This window comes from Carassius carassius, chromosome 27 (genome assembly GCF_963082965.1).
Source record: "Carassius carassius chromosome 27, fCarCar2.1, whole genome shotgun sequence".
Taxonomy (NCBI): domain Eukaryota; kingdom Metazoa; phylum Chordata; class Actinopteri; order Cypriniformes; family Cyprinidae; genus Carassius; species Carassius carassius.
The window spans coordinates 13,334,331-13,351,301 of NC_081781.1; the positions used below are offsets into that span (position 1 = coordinate 13,334,331).

Below are 16,971 nucleotides of genomic sequence, written 5' to 3' on the forward strand. Positions count from 1 at the left end.
CTTGCTTACTACTTATAAAGCCCTGAATGGTTTACCACCTCAGTATTTGAATGAGCAATTATTGTACTATAGTCCTCCACGTCCACTGCGTTATCAAAACTCTGGCAATTTGATAATACCTAGAATCTCAAAATAAACTGCGGGCGGCAGATACTTTTCCTATTTAGTGCCCAAACTCTAGAGTAATCTACCAACATTGTTCAGGAGAAAAAGTGAAAAAAAAAATGACATGACATACAGCAAGTATGGTGACCCATACTCAGAATTCGTGCTCCGCTTTTAACCCATCCAAAGTGCACACACACCCAGAGCAGTGGGCATCCATTAATGCTGCAGTTCGCAGGGAGCAGTTGGGTTTCGGTGCCTTGCTCAAGGGCACCTCAGTCGTGGTATTGAGGGTGGAGAGAGCACTGTACATGCACTCCCCCCACCTACAATTCCTGCCAACCCGAGACTCAGACTCACAACCCTTCGATTGCAAGTCCAACTCTCTAACCATTAGGCCACGACTTGTCCTATTTTTCTATTTAATACTTTAAGGCTGCTTTGACACAATCTGTATTGTTAAAAGCGCTATATAAATAAAGGTTACTTGACTCAACAAAATTGTTTACAAATGTCAAGCAGAATCAAGATTGTTTTTTAATAGTCACAACATTTAAATTCCACTGGTGTCTGTACAAATACTGAGGTGTCTTCTTTCTGACCCTCGGAAGACCTTATGATGAAACAAGCTCACACAAATGTGAAGGTGCAAATCTGCAGACTAACCTAGTGTGTTACACAAACAACCCTCTTGCTTATTTGATAACCTTTGTCAAATTATTTATCCATTATACACAATGACAACTAAAAGGGGATCACAGTTACATCAGCCCAAACAGAGTACGAAATGAGTTTATAACCTTGATATGTCCACTTGACCTTAACGTAACTGCTTCATCTATAAATAAGGAATAAAGTATTCACACAATGCTATTCTATGTAGTGTTTGTCTCGTAGCCTTGACACACCTGTAACCTGACACAGCAAAAACAGCTAAACAATTTAACCCAGTTAGGCACTGACTTAACAAAGCCAATGTGTAGAGGGAAGTCCAACTATTATTACCAGATACATACTACACACTTAAATTATTTTTTACTTATCTGTATAAATCTACTTCAATAAAGAAATAATCTGTATTGGATATTTTCAGCTAATATGTTTTCTGGAAGCACAATTCATTGCACTAGAGCCCAAAGATTTCTTTATATAATCTACACCAGGTCTGCAACCCCTCAAGAACAGCAATAGCTAAGAGGCTGATCTTGGCATACTGTGTATCACGTGTACTCAGAATGCACTCTAAACAGTCGGGTGTGGGGTGACAGTTAAAGGCCTCTATTTGCAGAGAGCCAAACAGGTCCCTGTGCAAGCAAGTGTCAAGTGTGCCACTAGACATTGGAATAAACAATACAAACTTTCCTGTTTGGAAACACGTAGTTAAAGAAGGGAAAAAGGAAAGTAAAACATTTTGAAGTGGTAAGTAGCTTGTTTTTTGGTGTTTGTTCTGGCTTGTGTTTGTGTGTTTTGGATGAAGGTGCATTATACACTGGTGCCTTAATATTGTAAAAATGTTGAGAAGGATAATTTTTTAAGCAGTGGTAATGAATAACACTCTTTAGTTTAATTCAAATGATCTTTTATTTTAAATTCACATTTACCCTTCTATTTAAAAAGTTTTAATTGTACGATTTATTTTTTTATGCTAAAAATACTTTGTCATAATTTACTCACCCTCATGTCGTTCCAAACCAGTATGACTTTCTTCTATAAAAATATATTTTGAGAAATGTCTTGCATGTTTTTTATTTATTTTGGTTTTATTTTTCTGTCCATACAATGGAAGTCAATGGTTACCAACATTGTTTAAAATATCTTATTTTGTGGCACAATTATTCTTGTCTAAAAGTTTTTAGTTCTGGTGCACTATCCCTTTGAGGGTAAATGTATGTATGTGCAAACTTATAAATTATAAATTTCCTGTGACTGACTCTTCAGTTATTTTCTGCATTTTATGGCAACCTTTTCTCAATGAGGCTTGAAAATACACACACACACACACACACACACACACACACACACACACGCACACACACACACACACACACACACACACACAACACACACACACACAAAGCATTTAAAACTAAAACACAAAACAATAAAAACAAATGTATTTGTACAATATTGTTTATATTCTATGTTTAAAATACATTTATTTCATACAAAGTACAGTTCAAGACTTTTGACATATTTACTGACATATCACTCAATACTTACTGGTATAAAAATTATAATTAAACTTATTTGGAGTACTACTTGTGTAGAATGCACATTCCTTGATATTAAGCCTAAAATATGTTTTAAAGGGGTCATATGAGTATGACAATGCTAAAAAAACATTATTTTGTGTATTCGGTGTAATGAAATGCGTTTATGCAATTTAAGGTTCAAAAAACACATTATTTTCCACATGCTGTATATTATTGTTTATCCTCTATGCCCCTCCTTTCTGAAAAGCGAGGTGTGCGCTGATTGGCCAGCTATCCAGTGCGTTGTGATTGGCCGAATGCCTCAAGCGTGTGACGGAAATGTTACGCCCCTCACCATACTGTGGTGTCGTGTGATACAAGACAAAAACAATAAAACTCATTTCATATGAGCCATTTGTTGCATCCAGTGGAGACATAATTACTGTATACTGTCTTTTTACATGTTGCGTATTGCGCCGCATGAACATAAATCCATGTCTGCATTTGTGATCAGAGAAATTACAAACAACAAGCTCTACTCTACACACGGCTCAAAACTCGCGTCTGAATCATCAGTGACAAATCCTTTACATATGTAAACGTACTTGCAGGTTGTGAGTCAGAAGCGCCAGACTGTCCTTGCAAAGTTGAAACTGCCCCACTTTATAGAAACAGACAGTGTTGTTGGCTACTCTCACAGGAAATAGTCCTCATCCTCCGTAAAAATGCATTGCACACATCTAAATATTTGTGTCCTATTTTGGAAGGCCAAACAAAGTAGTTTTGCTTTTACAACGAAACACACAGCTTTTCCACAACATGGTGCTGGCGGCAACAGCAAGAATAAAAGCTACACCTTCTTTCTTTGCGTGGACATTTGGGTGGTGTTATGCAAATCTTACCACATTGTGACGTAGACATGTGGGGGTGTGTTAGAATCTTCTTTATGCACCAAGAGCTTGTAACACTCAAAAGAGAAAGGAAAAAATTGTATTGCATCATATGACCCCTTCAATGTCTCTGTTGATGAGGATTGTATGAACTTTGAATAATATCGGTTTTTAAAGAGATAGTTCACCCAAAAATGAAAATTATGTAATTAATTACTCACCCTCATGTTGTTCCAAACCCATAAGACCTTCAATCATCCTCGGAACACAAATTAAGATATTTTTGATGGAATCTGAGTGCTCTCTGAGTCTCCATAGAAAGCAAGGATATTACCACTATTGAACATCACACAGCAACGTAGCAATTAGTAAATTTGATATTTATTTTTAATACATTTACATTTGTAAAATTCTGTTTTCACTGTCTGTATGGAGTATAGATTAACGAGGAAGAAAATGTATTTAAACAATTATAGTAATCATGTTTTGATTGTCCCAGGATCTATCATGGCAGCCGGCCATGTGTCCATGCTGGGTGCCACAGACTCCAACCTGGAATTTGCTGACTACAGTCTCTATAGCAACCTGTCTGATGATGAGCTCATGCAGCTGGCAATCGAGCGAAGCATCTCTGATGCCCAGAACTCTGGGCAAGGCACTGAAAACTCAAAGAGCCCTGTTCTAAACAGGCCAGCAGGCCCACGCCGAGCTCCACCATCACATCGTCCCCAGCAGCAGACAGAACCAGCTGCGTGTCCTGCCAATCCACCCAGGTACAGTTTGATGTGCTTCATTCAACCTGAAATGAAGTGAGGTCATAAATCAAACTCTCACTGTGAGTATAAAATAAGCAGTGCTTAATACATCATACTCACATTGACCTTTACTGAGCATATTCAACATGTTTATTTTCTTACACAGCAAACATCAAACTTACACAGCAAGCTAAATTTGTCTTTTAAACAGCTAATTAGTTTATATTATTTATGCAATACAGGAAACTTATCAAACCTATCAAAACATACACATCAATGTATTGCCACATAAAATGTCCTTTTGCTGATTCATCTCACAAGGAGGGTCACAATATCAATTACATATGCCTACTGCATCTTCTCCGATGACTGACACAACTGCTTCACACCTGTTCCTCTTCGTTCAGAGGCCAACATTGGAGCAAGCGTAGTTCTAGTTCACATGCCACCATGCATAAAAATAGAGACGCTATCCTTTGCTGTGCCTCAATCCACTTGTTCAAATTTCCCCTGTAATCTGACTTCAAAACTACTCTTCCAGTGGTAGATTTTTTTTAATTGCAAACATATCACGTAAGTAATTTAATTTTAAAATAGTGTAGGTAAAAAAAATTATCCCATCCCCTTTCAGTGGCAGCCCAGTGATTGTGCAATAGTTAGAGATCTAATGCAACATTAATTTAACTCATATCAACTCTTTGCTTTTTTTGTCCAGAGAAACAATAAATACACAGGATGTGATTTCAGTAAGTCACTTTATGACTGGTTATGGCAAGCGAATGGTGGCCTACCGAAAATATGATGGAAGTATGCAAGTCGCCCCTGAGTCTGAAGAGTGAGTGATTACACAATGATTACACATGACAATGTGTGCTCATTAGTAAGCATATGTGTCAGAAAAGTGTGGTGTGTTTGAAAAGACTATCATAAATAGAATATGATATAATAAAAAATATAAAGGATTAATAAAATATTTTAAGTCTCTAGAGCTATTAAGTAAATATGTTTTATATATGACCATACTGTACAGTAATCCAAATGCATAAAAATATACACTACCATTTCAAACCTTTAGATCAGTAAGATTTTTTTAATGTCTTTGAAATAAATGTCATGCTCACTAAAGCTACATTTGTTTATAAAAAAATACATAAAATGGTAATACTGTGAAATAATATTACAATTTAAAAGGACTGTTTATATTTTAAAATATAATTTATTCCTGTGATGGCAAAGCTGAATTTCCAGCATCATTGCTCCAGTCTTCAATGTCACACGATCCTTCAGAAATCATTCTAATATGCTGATGTGCTTCTCGAGGAACATCTCTGATTATCAATGTTGAAAAAAGCTGTGATGCATAAGAATTCAAACTTTCGAATGGTAATATATGTTATATGTTTTAACATTTATGAATATGAGAGGGGTAATGAAGATCTTATCTGCACCAATAAATGTATGAAAGTGAAAGAAGTTTCTTCTTTAGGGAGCTTGAGCCTATTGTTAAGGCAATTTCAGAAGGAGATGTGGGATCAGTGAGACTGATGGTTAAGCAACCAGAGTGCAACCTCCTTAAACCAAATAAAGATGGATGGATTCCTTTGCATGAGGCGGCATATTATGGACAAGATCAATGTATTAAAATTATTTTGAGAGGTAGAGTGCACTCATTTGAGAATTACTCCATTAAACTTTATTTAGCCAAGTTCTATCAGATTGTTCGGGCTTTGATCATGGATTCTATTCTTATAGCTCAACCTGGGATGGTCAACCAGCGCACTTTGAAAGAGCAGACAGCTTTAATGATAGCTGTGACCAGGGAACATCTTGCATGTATGGAGTGCCTTCTGGAGAAAGGAGCTGATCCTGATATTACAAATAAGGAGAAGGAGACTCCCCTTTACAAAGGTAATATCGTATTAGTCAACATTCAATAATCTATCTATCTATCTATCTATCTATCTATCTAGTTTGAAGTTTAAAATCCTATATTACCAGCCTAGAGCCACATCATTTTTTCACAAAAAAAAAAGATTTTTTTGTTGTTCTGCTCTTCCTTTAATATGGCCTTCAGTGGTGTTATGGAAAACTTAGCATTTCTATACATATCTGTAGCTTGTGAAAGGAGAACCCAGCGATGGTTGCCATGTTACTGAATTACGGTGCATCTGTGAATAAGAACTGTATTCAAGGCTGGACCGCTCTCCATGAGAGTGTGTGCAGGAACAATGTGGAAATCTGTGAGATGCTAATGAAAGCTGGAGCCAAACTCAGCATACCCAACATGTATGGAATCACTCCTATCTTTGTGGCTGCCCAAAGTGGAAAAGTGGATGCACTTCGCATGCTTTTAAAAAATGGTAACATTATTTTTGTTTCTCTTCCATTGTTGCTTTGTGATGAAATGCATCTGACATGTAATGCATCATTCAGGTGCAGATCTCAACAGTCAGGCTGCAGATGGAGCCACAGCGCTGTATGAGGCCTGTAAAAATGGTCATGAGGGCATTGTAGAGTTTCTTCTATCTCAAAATGCAGACGCCAACAAGCCAGGCAAAACAGGACTGTTGCCAATTCATATTGCTGCCCAGCGTGGCAATGACAGGTATGAATTCAGAATTCACTAAATAAATAATTTGTATGAATGAATGAATTTGCTTTGGGAGGAATTTTTTCAGGTCACAGTTTATTTATATGCGAAGGCCATTGGTTGTTAAGAGTTAAGGTTTAGTCATCTCATAATCTTGCATTAATTTTCAGCAAAGACCTCCTCACTTTCGGGAATAGCTGCAAAAATGTCAGGGCAACTAAGTAAGTCTCAATGGGTGCTTTAGAGCAGTGCTGTGACAAGAGGGTGCTAATCCTGTAACCTGTAACCTCAACTCAAGCTAACTCAAGTAAGAGCAAATGGTTTGCAAAATACCATTTCAGATAAGTGCTCTTTCTTCTGACATCCATGTTATAACTCTTCTAGTTTATTGCGTGTAGGGTCTTTTCTCACCTAACAGTAAAACTAATCATCCCATAGCATAATTCTTGATAGCATGACATGTTTAGGGATGGGAATCGTAAAGAATTTGATGATCCTGGCTTCCGGCTCCTTTTAACTATTTCAATTCCTTAACAGCTCCATTAAAATGTATTTTAGTATTGTTAAGCAATAAATATGTGTTACAATTATTGCATTAGGTGTGTTTAACTGTTTAAAAAACTGAGCGCTGTTGCAGTTCGGGTGTCCCAAGATTGAGTCCCAGCTGACGGACTTTGCTTCCTGTCTAAATACTGTCCTATCCTAATAAAGGCAAAAGTGAGAAAAAACAAAACAAAACAAACTGACTACGCTTAAGGTGTACTGTATCTTTAACTACACACTGTGACTACAGTCATCCACAGTTAGCTCCAAGCTGTATATGTTTGATTTATTACATTTATTAGAAGGAATCAGAATACATATTTTGTTTCTGATTCACGGAAAAGAAACTCATAAAACTCATAAAACCTATTTGTTTAGGAAATGGACTACACTACGCTGTTTTTGATTCACTAGAAAAACTGAACTCATATTCACGCTTTCTGTTTCACATTGTAGATTTATTAGAAAACACAACACACTCATTTATAATTTATCTGACAATTACTGTATGCCAATAAAGTTTTAACATGATGTCATGATAAATGAGCGTGTTGTGTTTTCATTTAGAAATGAAACTATATGAATTATTAATTCCTCAAGTAAACAATATAGTATTTATAATTATGGTCTATTAATTAGCCAAAATAAAATGAAATATGTCTTAAATTTAAACTGCATTCCAGCAAAAATTACCGTCAGCATAATCAAAGCTCGATTTGCATGTCAGCCATTTACAGTAGGCTATTATTTACAAAAATGCTCAGAACGTAAAGTAAAGAGATGGAAACGAAGCAAAAAAAATAATCTAAACGAATATAAAATACAATCTAATAATAATAATAATAAATATTATGCACTCACACTTGCACTAAACTTTCCAACCATGTGAACCAACCATGTCATCTCCTGGGCACCATACCTTACTCACTCCCTTCCGTTTTTTTTTTTTTTTACACAAATGATTTCGGTTCCCAACCCTAGAACTGTTCCTCTATAATTGTATTATTGCTAATCACTACAAACAAACTTTTCAAAGGTTTATATATCTATATATTACTAGTCTTTTTATGGTATAATTAATTCATCTCATAATAGACATTTCACCCTAATAGTGAAATTCTAACCTGACAAGAGCAAGAGTATTTAGGTGTACACTAGCAAGATATCACTCAAGAACAAACAACTTCTAATTTTCAGTATCATATCCATGCTGATCCCAGCCACAAGCAAGGCCAGAGTGAGACGTACAGGTATCAGTCCCCTCCATTTAGCAGCAGAGCGCAACAGAAACGATATTCTTGAAGCCCTAATCGAGGCCGGCTTTGACGTCAATGCCACGCTGTCTGAAGATCGTTCTATGATGTATGAAGATCGGCGCAGCACAGCTCTATACTTTGCCGTCATGAACAACAATATCGATGCTACCACCATGCTCCTGAAGGCTGGTGCTAATCCAAACCTGGACGCGTTAAATCCGCTCCTGGTGGCCCTGAGGCAGGGTTGCATCCAGACAGTGACTTTGCTGGTGGAACATGGTGCTAATGTCAATGCCTACATCTCAACTCATCCAACTACCTTTCCAGCAAGTATTATGTTCTGCATGAAATATCTGACCTTACTGAAGTATCTAATGGATAATGGCTGTGATGCCTTGTCATGTTTCAATTGCAATTATGGCAGCAATCCTCATCCACCTATAAAGACTAGGCGTAATCCGAGATATGATTCAGATGATGTTGTAGAAAAGACCTGTGTTCAGGTGAGTGGCCTGAAGCCAATTCTAGATACAGTGTAATATTTTTTTCTGAATTGTATATTGCCACATTTTCCACCACTTTTTACTAGTTCTGTGAGATGATCTCCACCGAAAACTACTCCCGCTGGGCAGGACCGATTATAGACGTGCTGCTTGACTATGTTGGGCATGTGAAACTCTGTGCACGACTCACTGAACATCTGGACAGTTACCACGGGTGGCAGTGCATCAAAGAGAAAGCGAGTATGTGCACCCATAGCTTTTACTTAAATTATTCATATATGCAAATGATTTCAGTCACCTGTGTATTCATTCACTGGTTCTGATTGCAGCGCCTCCACGCCCACTCATGCAGCTCTGCAGACTGAAAATCCGCAAACTGCTCGGGATCAAGAGACTGAAGAAGATTCAAAGGCTTCCAGTTCCTCCAAGGCTGATCAAATTCCTAAATCATCAAGAACGAGAGCAAGAATTTTAAGCCTGCTTTTGAATGTTGACTCATAGTGAACACAGAGAGAACAATGCCATTAGAAAATCATACTCATCTGTTTGCAGAATTTGCACTGAGCTTAAATTATGGAAAAATGGCTTTTGTTCTGAGTCAGTATTTGCACATATGCACTACTTAATATTTTAATAAAATGCCATAAATGTTTATATGTAATTATGAGTCATAAACAGAATTTAGGGAACATGTATTGGATAGATTTAGTAGATACGTACTTTATTTTGTCTCTATATGCTTTTTTTTTAAATGGCATGAAAGCCAAAAGTGACAGAAAACAGTAATTTCTATATATATATATATATATATATATATATATATATATATATATATATATGCGTGTGTGTGTGTGTGTGTGTGTGTGTGTGTATGTACTGTAATATAATCCAATCGGAGTTATATTAGAAATTATCCTTGCTCTTCCAAGCCTTTCAATGGGGGTAAGCTGGTGTTTGTTGTCAACAGTTCAGCAGACGTGAAATAAAGTTCGCGCATCTGTAATAAAATATCCCTCACACAGCACAGGGGTTAGAATAAAGCCCCCCTCTAGCAAATCCATGCGTTTTTGTAAGATAAATATCCAGATTTCAAACATAATAAACACTTTTTTTCTCACTTCTACTGACTGTGGGGAACCAGAAGACGTAGTTAGTAACAAGCATGGAGAGGAAAAAAAACTAAACGCTGGTCACGATTTAGAAGCACAAAACGAGGATTTGTAAAGAAAAATGTTGGAGGATTTCAAAATAACACAAGAGGAGACTGGTTTTCCTTTGCTAAAGTAAGGAAACTTTGTTTCCTTTGCTCCTACATTTCCCAGAGGCGCACGCATGCAACTCATACATCTTCCATCTTCCGTGTCCCACAGTCAGCAGATGTTAGAAAAAAAGTGTTTATTACGTTTGAAAACTGGATATTCATATTACAAAAACGCATTTATTCACCCCCCAGAGCCATGTGAGGGACGTATTATTACAAATTCTGCACTTTATTTCATGTCTTCTGAACTGTTGACAACAAACACCCACTTACCCCCATTGAAAGGCTTGGAAGAGCAAGGACAATTTTTTTTTTTTAACTTCCATTGGATTATTTTGAAAGAAGAAAGTCACATACACCTAGGATGCTTCGAGGGTGAGTAGAAGATAGACAAGTTTAATTTTTTGGGTGAACTAACCCTTTAATGCTTATGTGTATAGTTTAGCATTTTTAATTTACTTATTTTCTTAGTCAGATGTACATTTTCTTCTAGTATTTTCTTCTAGTATTTTTTTGTTTGTTTGTTTGTTTTGATGGTTTGTTTATTGTTTGTTTATTTATTTAATTTTTATTGGAATGAATTTCATTGATTCAGTCAGTGCTTTACAAGTTACAGTGACAATTCTAATGTTTAAACAACATCCAACCAGTTACTTATCAGTATCAATCTACCAATAAAGTGTTAACTATTTGAGTTTCATTTATTTAGCCCTTTTGGGCTAAATGTGGGTTTGAATATCTAGTATTGCTGATCTTGTGATTCATGTATTTTGCCCCATGTGCAGGGAGACAAGAGGCAAAAAGGATGAAGTAGGCCTACACAACAGTAAACTATTAGTTAAAACATTATATTAAATTACAAGTTAAATTAGTTCATGCTGCTTTCATAACTGATTTCACATCTTTGACACCAAACACTGATGGTTTTCATGTGCACAAATAATGACAGATTTTATTTTCTGGGTGGAAGTTTTTAGAATTGCATGGAAATACAGTATGTCCAGCTATAGACAGGCTCTAAAAACTGCTAGGGCAGAGCATATACACAAACTCATAGAAAATAACCAAAACAATCCAAGGTTTTTATTTAGCACAGAAAACAGTAACAGTACATCCGTCTAGTTGCAGATTGTAATCTACAAGATTCTGTGTATTCTGTGCACACAAAAAAACGTTAAATAGTAATGACTTTATGAATTTCTTCACTGATAAAATAGATAACATTAGAAATACAATAGCGAATGTAGATTCTATAGCGTCTAACACTTCAGTTTCATCCATCGCACCCAAAGATAAACTGCAGTGCTTTACAAATACAGGACAGGAAGAGCTAAATAAACTTATCACTGTATCTAAACCAACAACATGTTTATTAGATCCCCACTAAATTACTGAAAGAGTTGTTACCTGTAGCCGAAGAACCGCTTCTCAATATTATTAACTCGTCGTTATCTTTAGGTCACGTCCCAAAACCATTCAAGCTGGCGGTTATTAAGCCTCTTATTAAGAAACCAAAACTAGATCCTAGTGAACTGGCAAATTATAGGCCTATTTCAAATCTTCCATTTATGCCTAAAATTTTTGAAAAAGTTGTGTCTGCTCAATTGAGCACCTTCCTGCACAAAAATGATCTGTATGAAGAATTTCAGTCAGGTTTCAGGCTCCACCATAGCACAGAAACTGCACTTAAAATTACAAATGACCTGCTTCTTGCGTCAGATCAAGGCTGCATCTCATTTCTAGTCTTACTTGATCTTAGTGCTGCGTTCGACACCATAGATCATGACATACTCATAGATCGATTACAAAACTATACAGGTATTCAAGGGCAGGCTCTAAGATGGTTTAGATCCTACCTGTCCGATCGCTACCATTTTGTTTACTTAAATGGGGAGTTGTCTCATTTATCATCAGTAAAATATGGAGTGCCACAAGGATCCGTCCTAGGTCCCCTTCTATTTTCAATATACATGTTGCCCCTTGGTAATATTATTAGAAAATACGGAATTAGCTTCCACTGTTATGCTGATGATACTCAGCTATATATCTCAACGAGACCAGTTGAAACCTCTAAATTATCTAAGCTAACAGAGTGTGTTAAAAATGTAAAAGATTGGATGACCAATAATTTTCTCCAATTAAATTCGGATAAGACAGAGATATTAATTATTGGACCAAAAACACTACACAGAATCTTGTAGATTACAATCTGCAACTAGACGGATGTACTGTTACTTCTTCTACAGTCAAAAATCTGGGTGTTAATTTAGACAGCAACTTGTCTTTTGAAAATCATATTTCCCATGTTACAAAAACTGCATTCTTCCATCTTAGAAACATTGCCAAGCTACGAAACATGTTGTCTGTTTCTGATGCAGAAAAGCTAGTTCATGCATTCATGACCTCTAGACTGGACTATTGTAATGCACTTCTAGGTGGTTGTCCTGCTTCGTCAATAAACAAGCTACAGGTAGTCCAAAATGCAGCGGCTAGAGTCCTTACCAGGTCAAGAAAATATGATCATATTACCCCAATTTTACAGTCTCTGCACTGGCTACCTATTAAGTTCCGTATCAGTTACAAATTATCATTACTTACCTATAAGGCCCTAAATGGTTTAGCTCCTGCGTACCTAACTAGCCTTCTACCATGCTACAACCCACCACGCACCCTAAGGTCACAAAACGCTGGACTTTTGGTAGTTCCTAGGATAGCAAAGTCCACTAAAGGAGGTAGAGCTTTTTCACATTTGGCTCCAAAACTCTGAAATAGCCTTCCTGATAATGTTTGGGGTTCAGACACACTCTCTCTGTTTAAATCTAGATTAAAAACGCATCTCTTTCGCCAAGCATTTGAATAATGTATCTTAAATTGTGAGTATAGTTGTATCTGATCAAATATTTATTCTTATTCTTTAGCATGGGTTAAACTAATTAATTTTACTTTGTTGGAACAGCAGCTATGCTAATGATGTCTCTATTTGTTTCTATGTTTTGCTAAGGTACTAGGATTTACACAAGCTCCAGTCTGGATCCAGAACACCTGAGAAGAGATGATGCTGACCCTCAGAGGACCCCAGATGATGCTAACCCTGAATCAACAACAGAACTAACAAATATTGCTACAAGTGTGACTGCTCATATAATAATTATTAATTATTAATAATATTAATAATGTTCATCATCTGGCTGACTACGACTTGTATACATTTTTCTACAAATCCTGTCATACGTGCACAAACTGACAGTCACCACTTACAAGCTATTACTAAATATTGTAGAAACATAATTTTCTGTAAAGTTGCTTTGTAACGATTTGTATTGTAAAAAGCGCTATACAAATAAACTTGAATTGAATTGAAAAGTTGAACGTGCCATTACTATTGGAATTCATAGCACTTTAATTGCTCTTCACTCATTTCAAAGTTGAGACCTTTTTTTTGACAAATCTAGGTCTTTAAGTTAAAGCTTTATCTTCCTGTTCCATAACGCAAACTATTTAACTGAATAATGCTGCTCACAACGGTATTCAAAATATACTATTGTATAGTTCAACTTCAAAACTCAAGTTGCAAACATTTACATAATGTTGTTAGCGATAATGCTGTCAGTAAGAGTAAGAGAGAAGCTGTCTGTATGCCCTTGAAGGTGGGTGTTGACCCCGATCTGCACTTTTTCAGGTCAATTCTGGTGGCAGCCGGAACAAGACACCTTCAAGATGGCCAGATTGCTTGTTGAGAGCAGAACTGATGGCATTGCCCAGATTCCCAGTATGTCCACTCCTTTCCCAGCCAATACTATGCTCTGCTTCAATTCTGGCAAGATGCACCTCCACTCCTGTCCTCTTTCAACGGTTTTCAAGGCTTGAATAAAGATCAAACATCGACAGAAGTATGAATGTGACAGTGTGTAGTGTGACCACTGATCTATAATAGAGAACATTATATTATTATCATATGAAGTCCTCTGTACTTCTATAACTGTCTGGTTCAGCTCAGCTAAATCTAAACTCAGAAGACTACGTATGTCAGATAGTCCGGACTGCAAAGCGAATCATTGGTACAACCTCCCTACTCTCCAAGAACTGTACTTATCCAGAGTGAGCAAAAGGGCTGGCAAAATCACTCTGGAGCCCTCACATCTGCAACACTCTCTCTTTGAACTGCTGACGTTTGGGTTGTGCTACAGAGCACTGCGCACCAGAACAGTGAGGCACAGGAACAGTTTTTTCCTTCAGGCAATTCATCTTATGAACACTTGACAATAATCATGGAACACAGAACACTATTTATACACTTATATTCTTATTTATCTAACACACATATTTAGTTTACAAAACTCAATACCTGTAGTCCTACATACATTTGTTTATCTGTATATTGTTATTCCCTATTTACTCCTCCAAGATGCCCTGTACTTGTGTGTATTTGCGGGATAAACACATTGTACTTTCAATCGTTTTGTTGGATCTTCCTTTAACAATAATACATTCGTCCGTTGATGGTGACCTGCATCGTGTGTTTCTTCCATAAGGCACAATATAGGTTGTTTGAAAACATGCTTCATTGTAGTTTCGCTAGGTGGCACTAGTAGCACAGAATCCCTGTGCTACATAATTCTTAATGGATTATGAGGTGATACATTTGTGTTACAACACAAAATAAAGTTAGTAAGGCAACTCTGTCTGTCAGAAAGGGCCACTCTAAATTGTTCTCGATTTCATCTTTCAAGATCTTCCAGATTAGACCCAAGCTCACGTGACATTGGCCCTAATTCTGCAGAGCTGGCGGATGTGCAGGTTATAGAATTTCTCAGGGTTAGCAATAAATACACATCACTGAGGAGGAAAGGACCTGTGGTGTGCCTGAGTTCTCACCAGCTGGGGGCAGAACGGAAAAACTAACTCGGGGGCTTTTCCTGTGTTTGTTGCTTTGGCTCGTGTTTTCTTCCTCAGGCACTGTCTGAAAAAAAAAGTGGTTTATTTTGATCCGTTTACTCCTCCTTTTGAATCTGATCTCGTATTACAGTAAGTCACCATAATTAATAAATTCCTAGATAAAATTAAATAATTCCGTTTAAATCACACATGATCAGGCTTAATAACAGTCTATTTTAATAATATACTTAGGCCTGTTTAGGTTTCCGAGTCATTATTTTTGCAGAATCAGAAATAGATTACAAAGCACAATTTCCTCTGTTTTAGCTCATTTGTTTGTCCTACTGGGCCCACTTTTTGGCTCAGGTAATTATTTGATGTCTTTAGAAAATAACCACAGGGTGGCAATGCAACTCCATAGCTAATAAACTGAGGACACTAGAGGTTCAAGATAAAACACAGTTGGTGTTGACTATTCATATAGAGTGGAAATACACCTTTTTGTTTTACTCAATATAGAAACAAAACATTAAAAAAAGACAAATCATAACCATATTGACACTAATTTCTTAGACAACTCTTCAGAATATTAGTTTTGTATTATACGCTAATACATACACTCATACTTTAGTATTACTATTTAAATATATGTATGAATATTATAAAATGTTATAATAATTACTATTTGTATATTAATAAATGCAAATGTCAGTTCAATCTAGAAGAAAATTAGTAACACAAATCGCAGATGATTTTGTCACCGAGTTGGAAGAGTTTTCTCAGTTTTTTGCTTACCTTGTCTCCCCTTCTCAGAGGCCAGGAACCTGCAATCACTCAATCCCTCAAATGTCCACTATCATTAGAATGTGTGAGATGGGCCAAACCACAACACTCAGTCTTGCGCTTTAAAAAAAAAAAATCTCCATCAGTTTTTCCATTGTGGCATTTATGTGGATGAATGGCCTTAGAAAGGTCAACACTGAACATTGATTACACACCTCGCTGTCAGAAGGGCCTGAGGAGAGGGGTAAGTGGCCATTTGTTTTGTGCAAACTCTTGAGTGTCTAGAAATCTTCAAGAAGTGCTGGCAGAAAAGGCTGGAGCATTGTAGAGCTCTCCATCATACTCTGGCACCGGTTGACACTACAGAGCCATTTAAGAGCTGACTGCTTCCCAGACATCCAAAACTGCAGAGTGTGACTCTGCGGTTTTATTTAATGCATTGCTATTAAAATTAAAGCTAAACCACTTAAAACATACATTTTCACAGGGCTGCATTGCAGAACATTTCAGCTGTCCAACTGTTATAGAGCAGTTAAATAAAATAGAAGATTATATTGAGTGTTTTAAATTTTAGTCAGTATTGCCATTTTTATTTATTTGTATTTTTTTGGTCCACCAATGAAAATATCTCTGAGCCAGTGCAGATGTGTTCCTGAAAAACACACATAATTATGTTTTCATTCCTGAATGAATTCTTTGAATCAGTGATTCAGGGACTCACTTGTGTAGTTCATTTAAATGAATCAGTGTTTATGAACCAATCAGTTAAGTAAACGAATGAATGACTCGCTCATTTGTGTCATTCCTAAATTAAACCATGTTTTTGAACAAATCGTTTGAATTAGTGATTCAGTAACTCATTAATGAATCAGTTAAGTAAATAGGCCTAGCTGCTTGACTTGAGGCCTGTTTACACCAAGCACAATAAAGATATAGTTTTAAAAATCATTCTCAATATTAAAGAATGGCAGAGTCCACACCACAGCTGTAACACTCACACCCAATCAGAATCCATCCTGCTATAACGAGCTTGAACTTAAAGTGGCAGATGAGTGTGCACTTAGAATAAACATACGATATCGTTCGCTGGTGTGAATGCTAATATCTGTAGTTATCTTTATAGTTATCATTCTTGGCATGAACTGGACTTTACTCAGCTTTTCATTACTGAATAAAACCATGTTTTTGAACAAATCGTTTGAATGAATGATTCAGTGA

The 16,971-nt window shown here is 36.6% G+C and overlaps 1 protein-coding gene across 3 annotated transcripts; it reads left to right on the plus strand.

The window, feature by feature from the left end:
* Positions 1–1,378: 1,378 nt before the first annotated feature.
* LOC132106786 (ankyrin repeat and SOCS box protein 2-like) lies at positions 1,379–9,615 on the plus strand. Of its 3 annotated transcripts, XM_059512774.1 has the most exons (11): positions 1,379–1,524; positions 3,687–3,960; positions 4,658–4,777; positions 5,429–5,598; positions 5,695–5,864; positions 6,071–6,302; positions 6,376–6,547; positions 6,703–6,753; positions 8,273–8,834; positions 8,921–9,074; positions 9,164–9,615. In XM_059512774.1, the coding sequence occupies exons 2-11, from the start codon at positions 3,695–3,697 to the stop codon at positions 9,307–9,309; spliced, it is 2,043 nt and encodes a 680-aa protein (XP_059368757.1). In that variant the 5' UTR covers positions 1,379–1,524; positions 3,687–3,694; the 3' UTR covers positions 9,310–9,615. The 3 variants fall into 3 exon arrangements, with proteins under 3 accessions (XP_059368757.1, XP_059368758.1, XP_059368760.1); XM_059512775.1 differs by lacking the exon at positions 6,703–6,753; XM_059512777.1 differs by lacking the exons at positions 1,379–1,524; positions 3,687–3,960; positions 4,658–4,777 and adding an exon at positions 4,982–5,325.
* The last annotated feature ends 7,356 nt before the right edge of the window (positions 9,616–16,971 follow it).

Excerpts from the sequence above, each read along its gene's own strand:
- LOC132106786 (XM_059512774.1), top strand. The coding sequence starts at position 3,695 with ATGGCAGCCGGCCATGTGTCCATGCTGGGTGCCACAGACTCCAACCTG. Across the intron at positions 5,599-5,694 it reads TATTAAAATTATTTTGAGAG|CTCAACCTGGGATGGTCAAC; the intron begins GTAGAGTGCACT and ends CTATTCTTATAG. Across the intron at positions 6,754-8,272 it reads AAAAATGTCAGGGCAACTAA|TATCATATCCATGCTGATCC; the intron begins GTAAGTCTCAAT and ends TCTAATTTTCAG.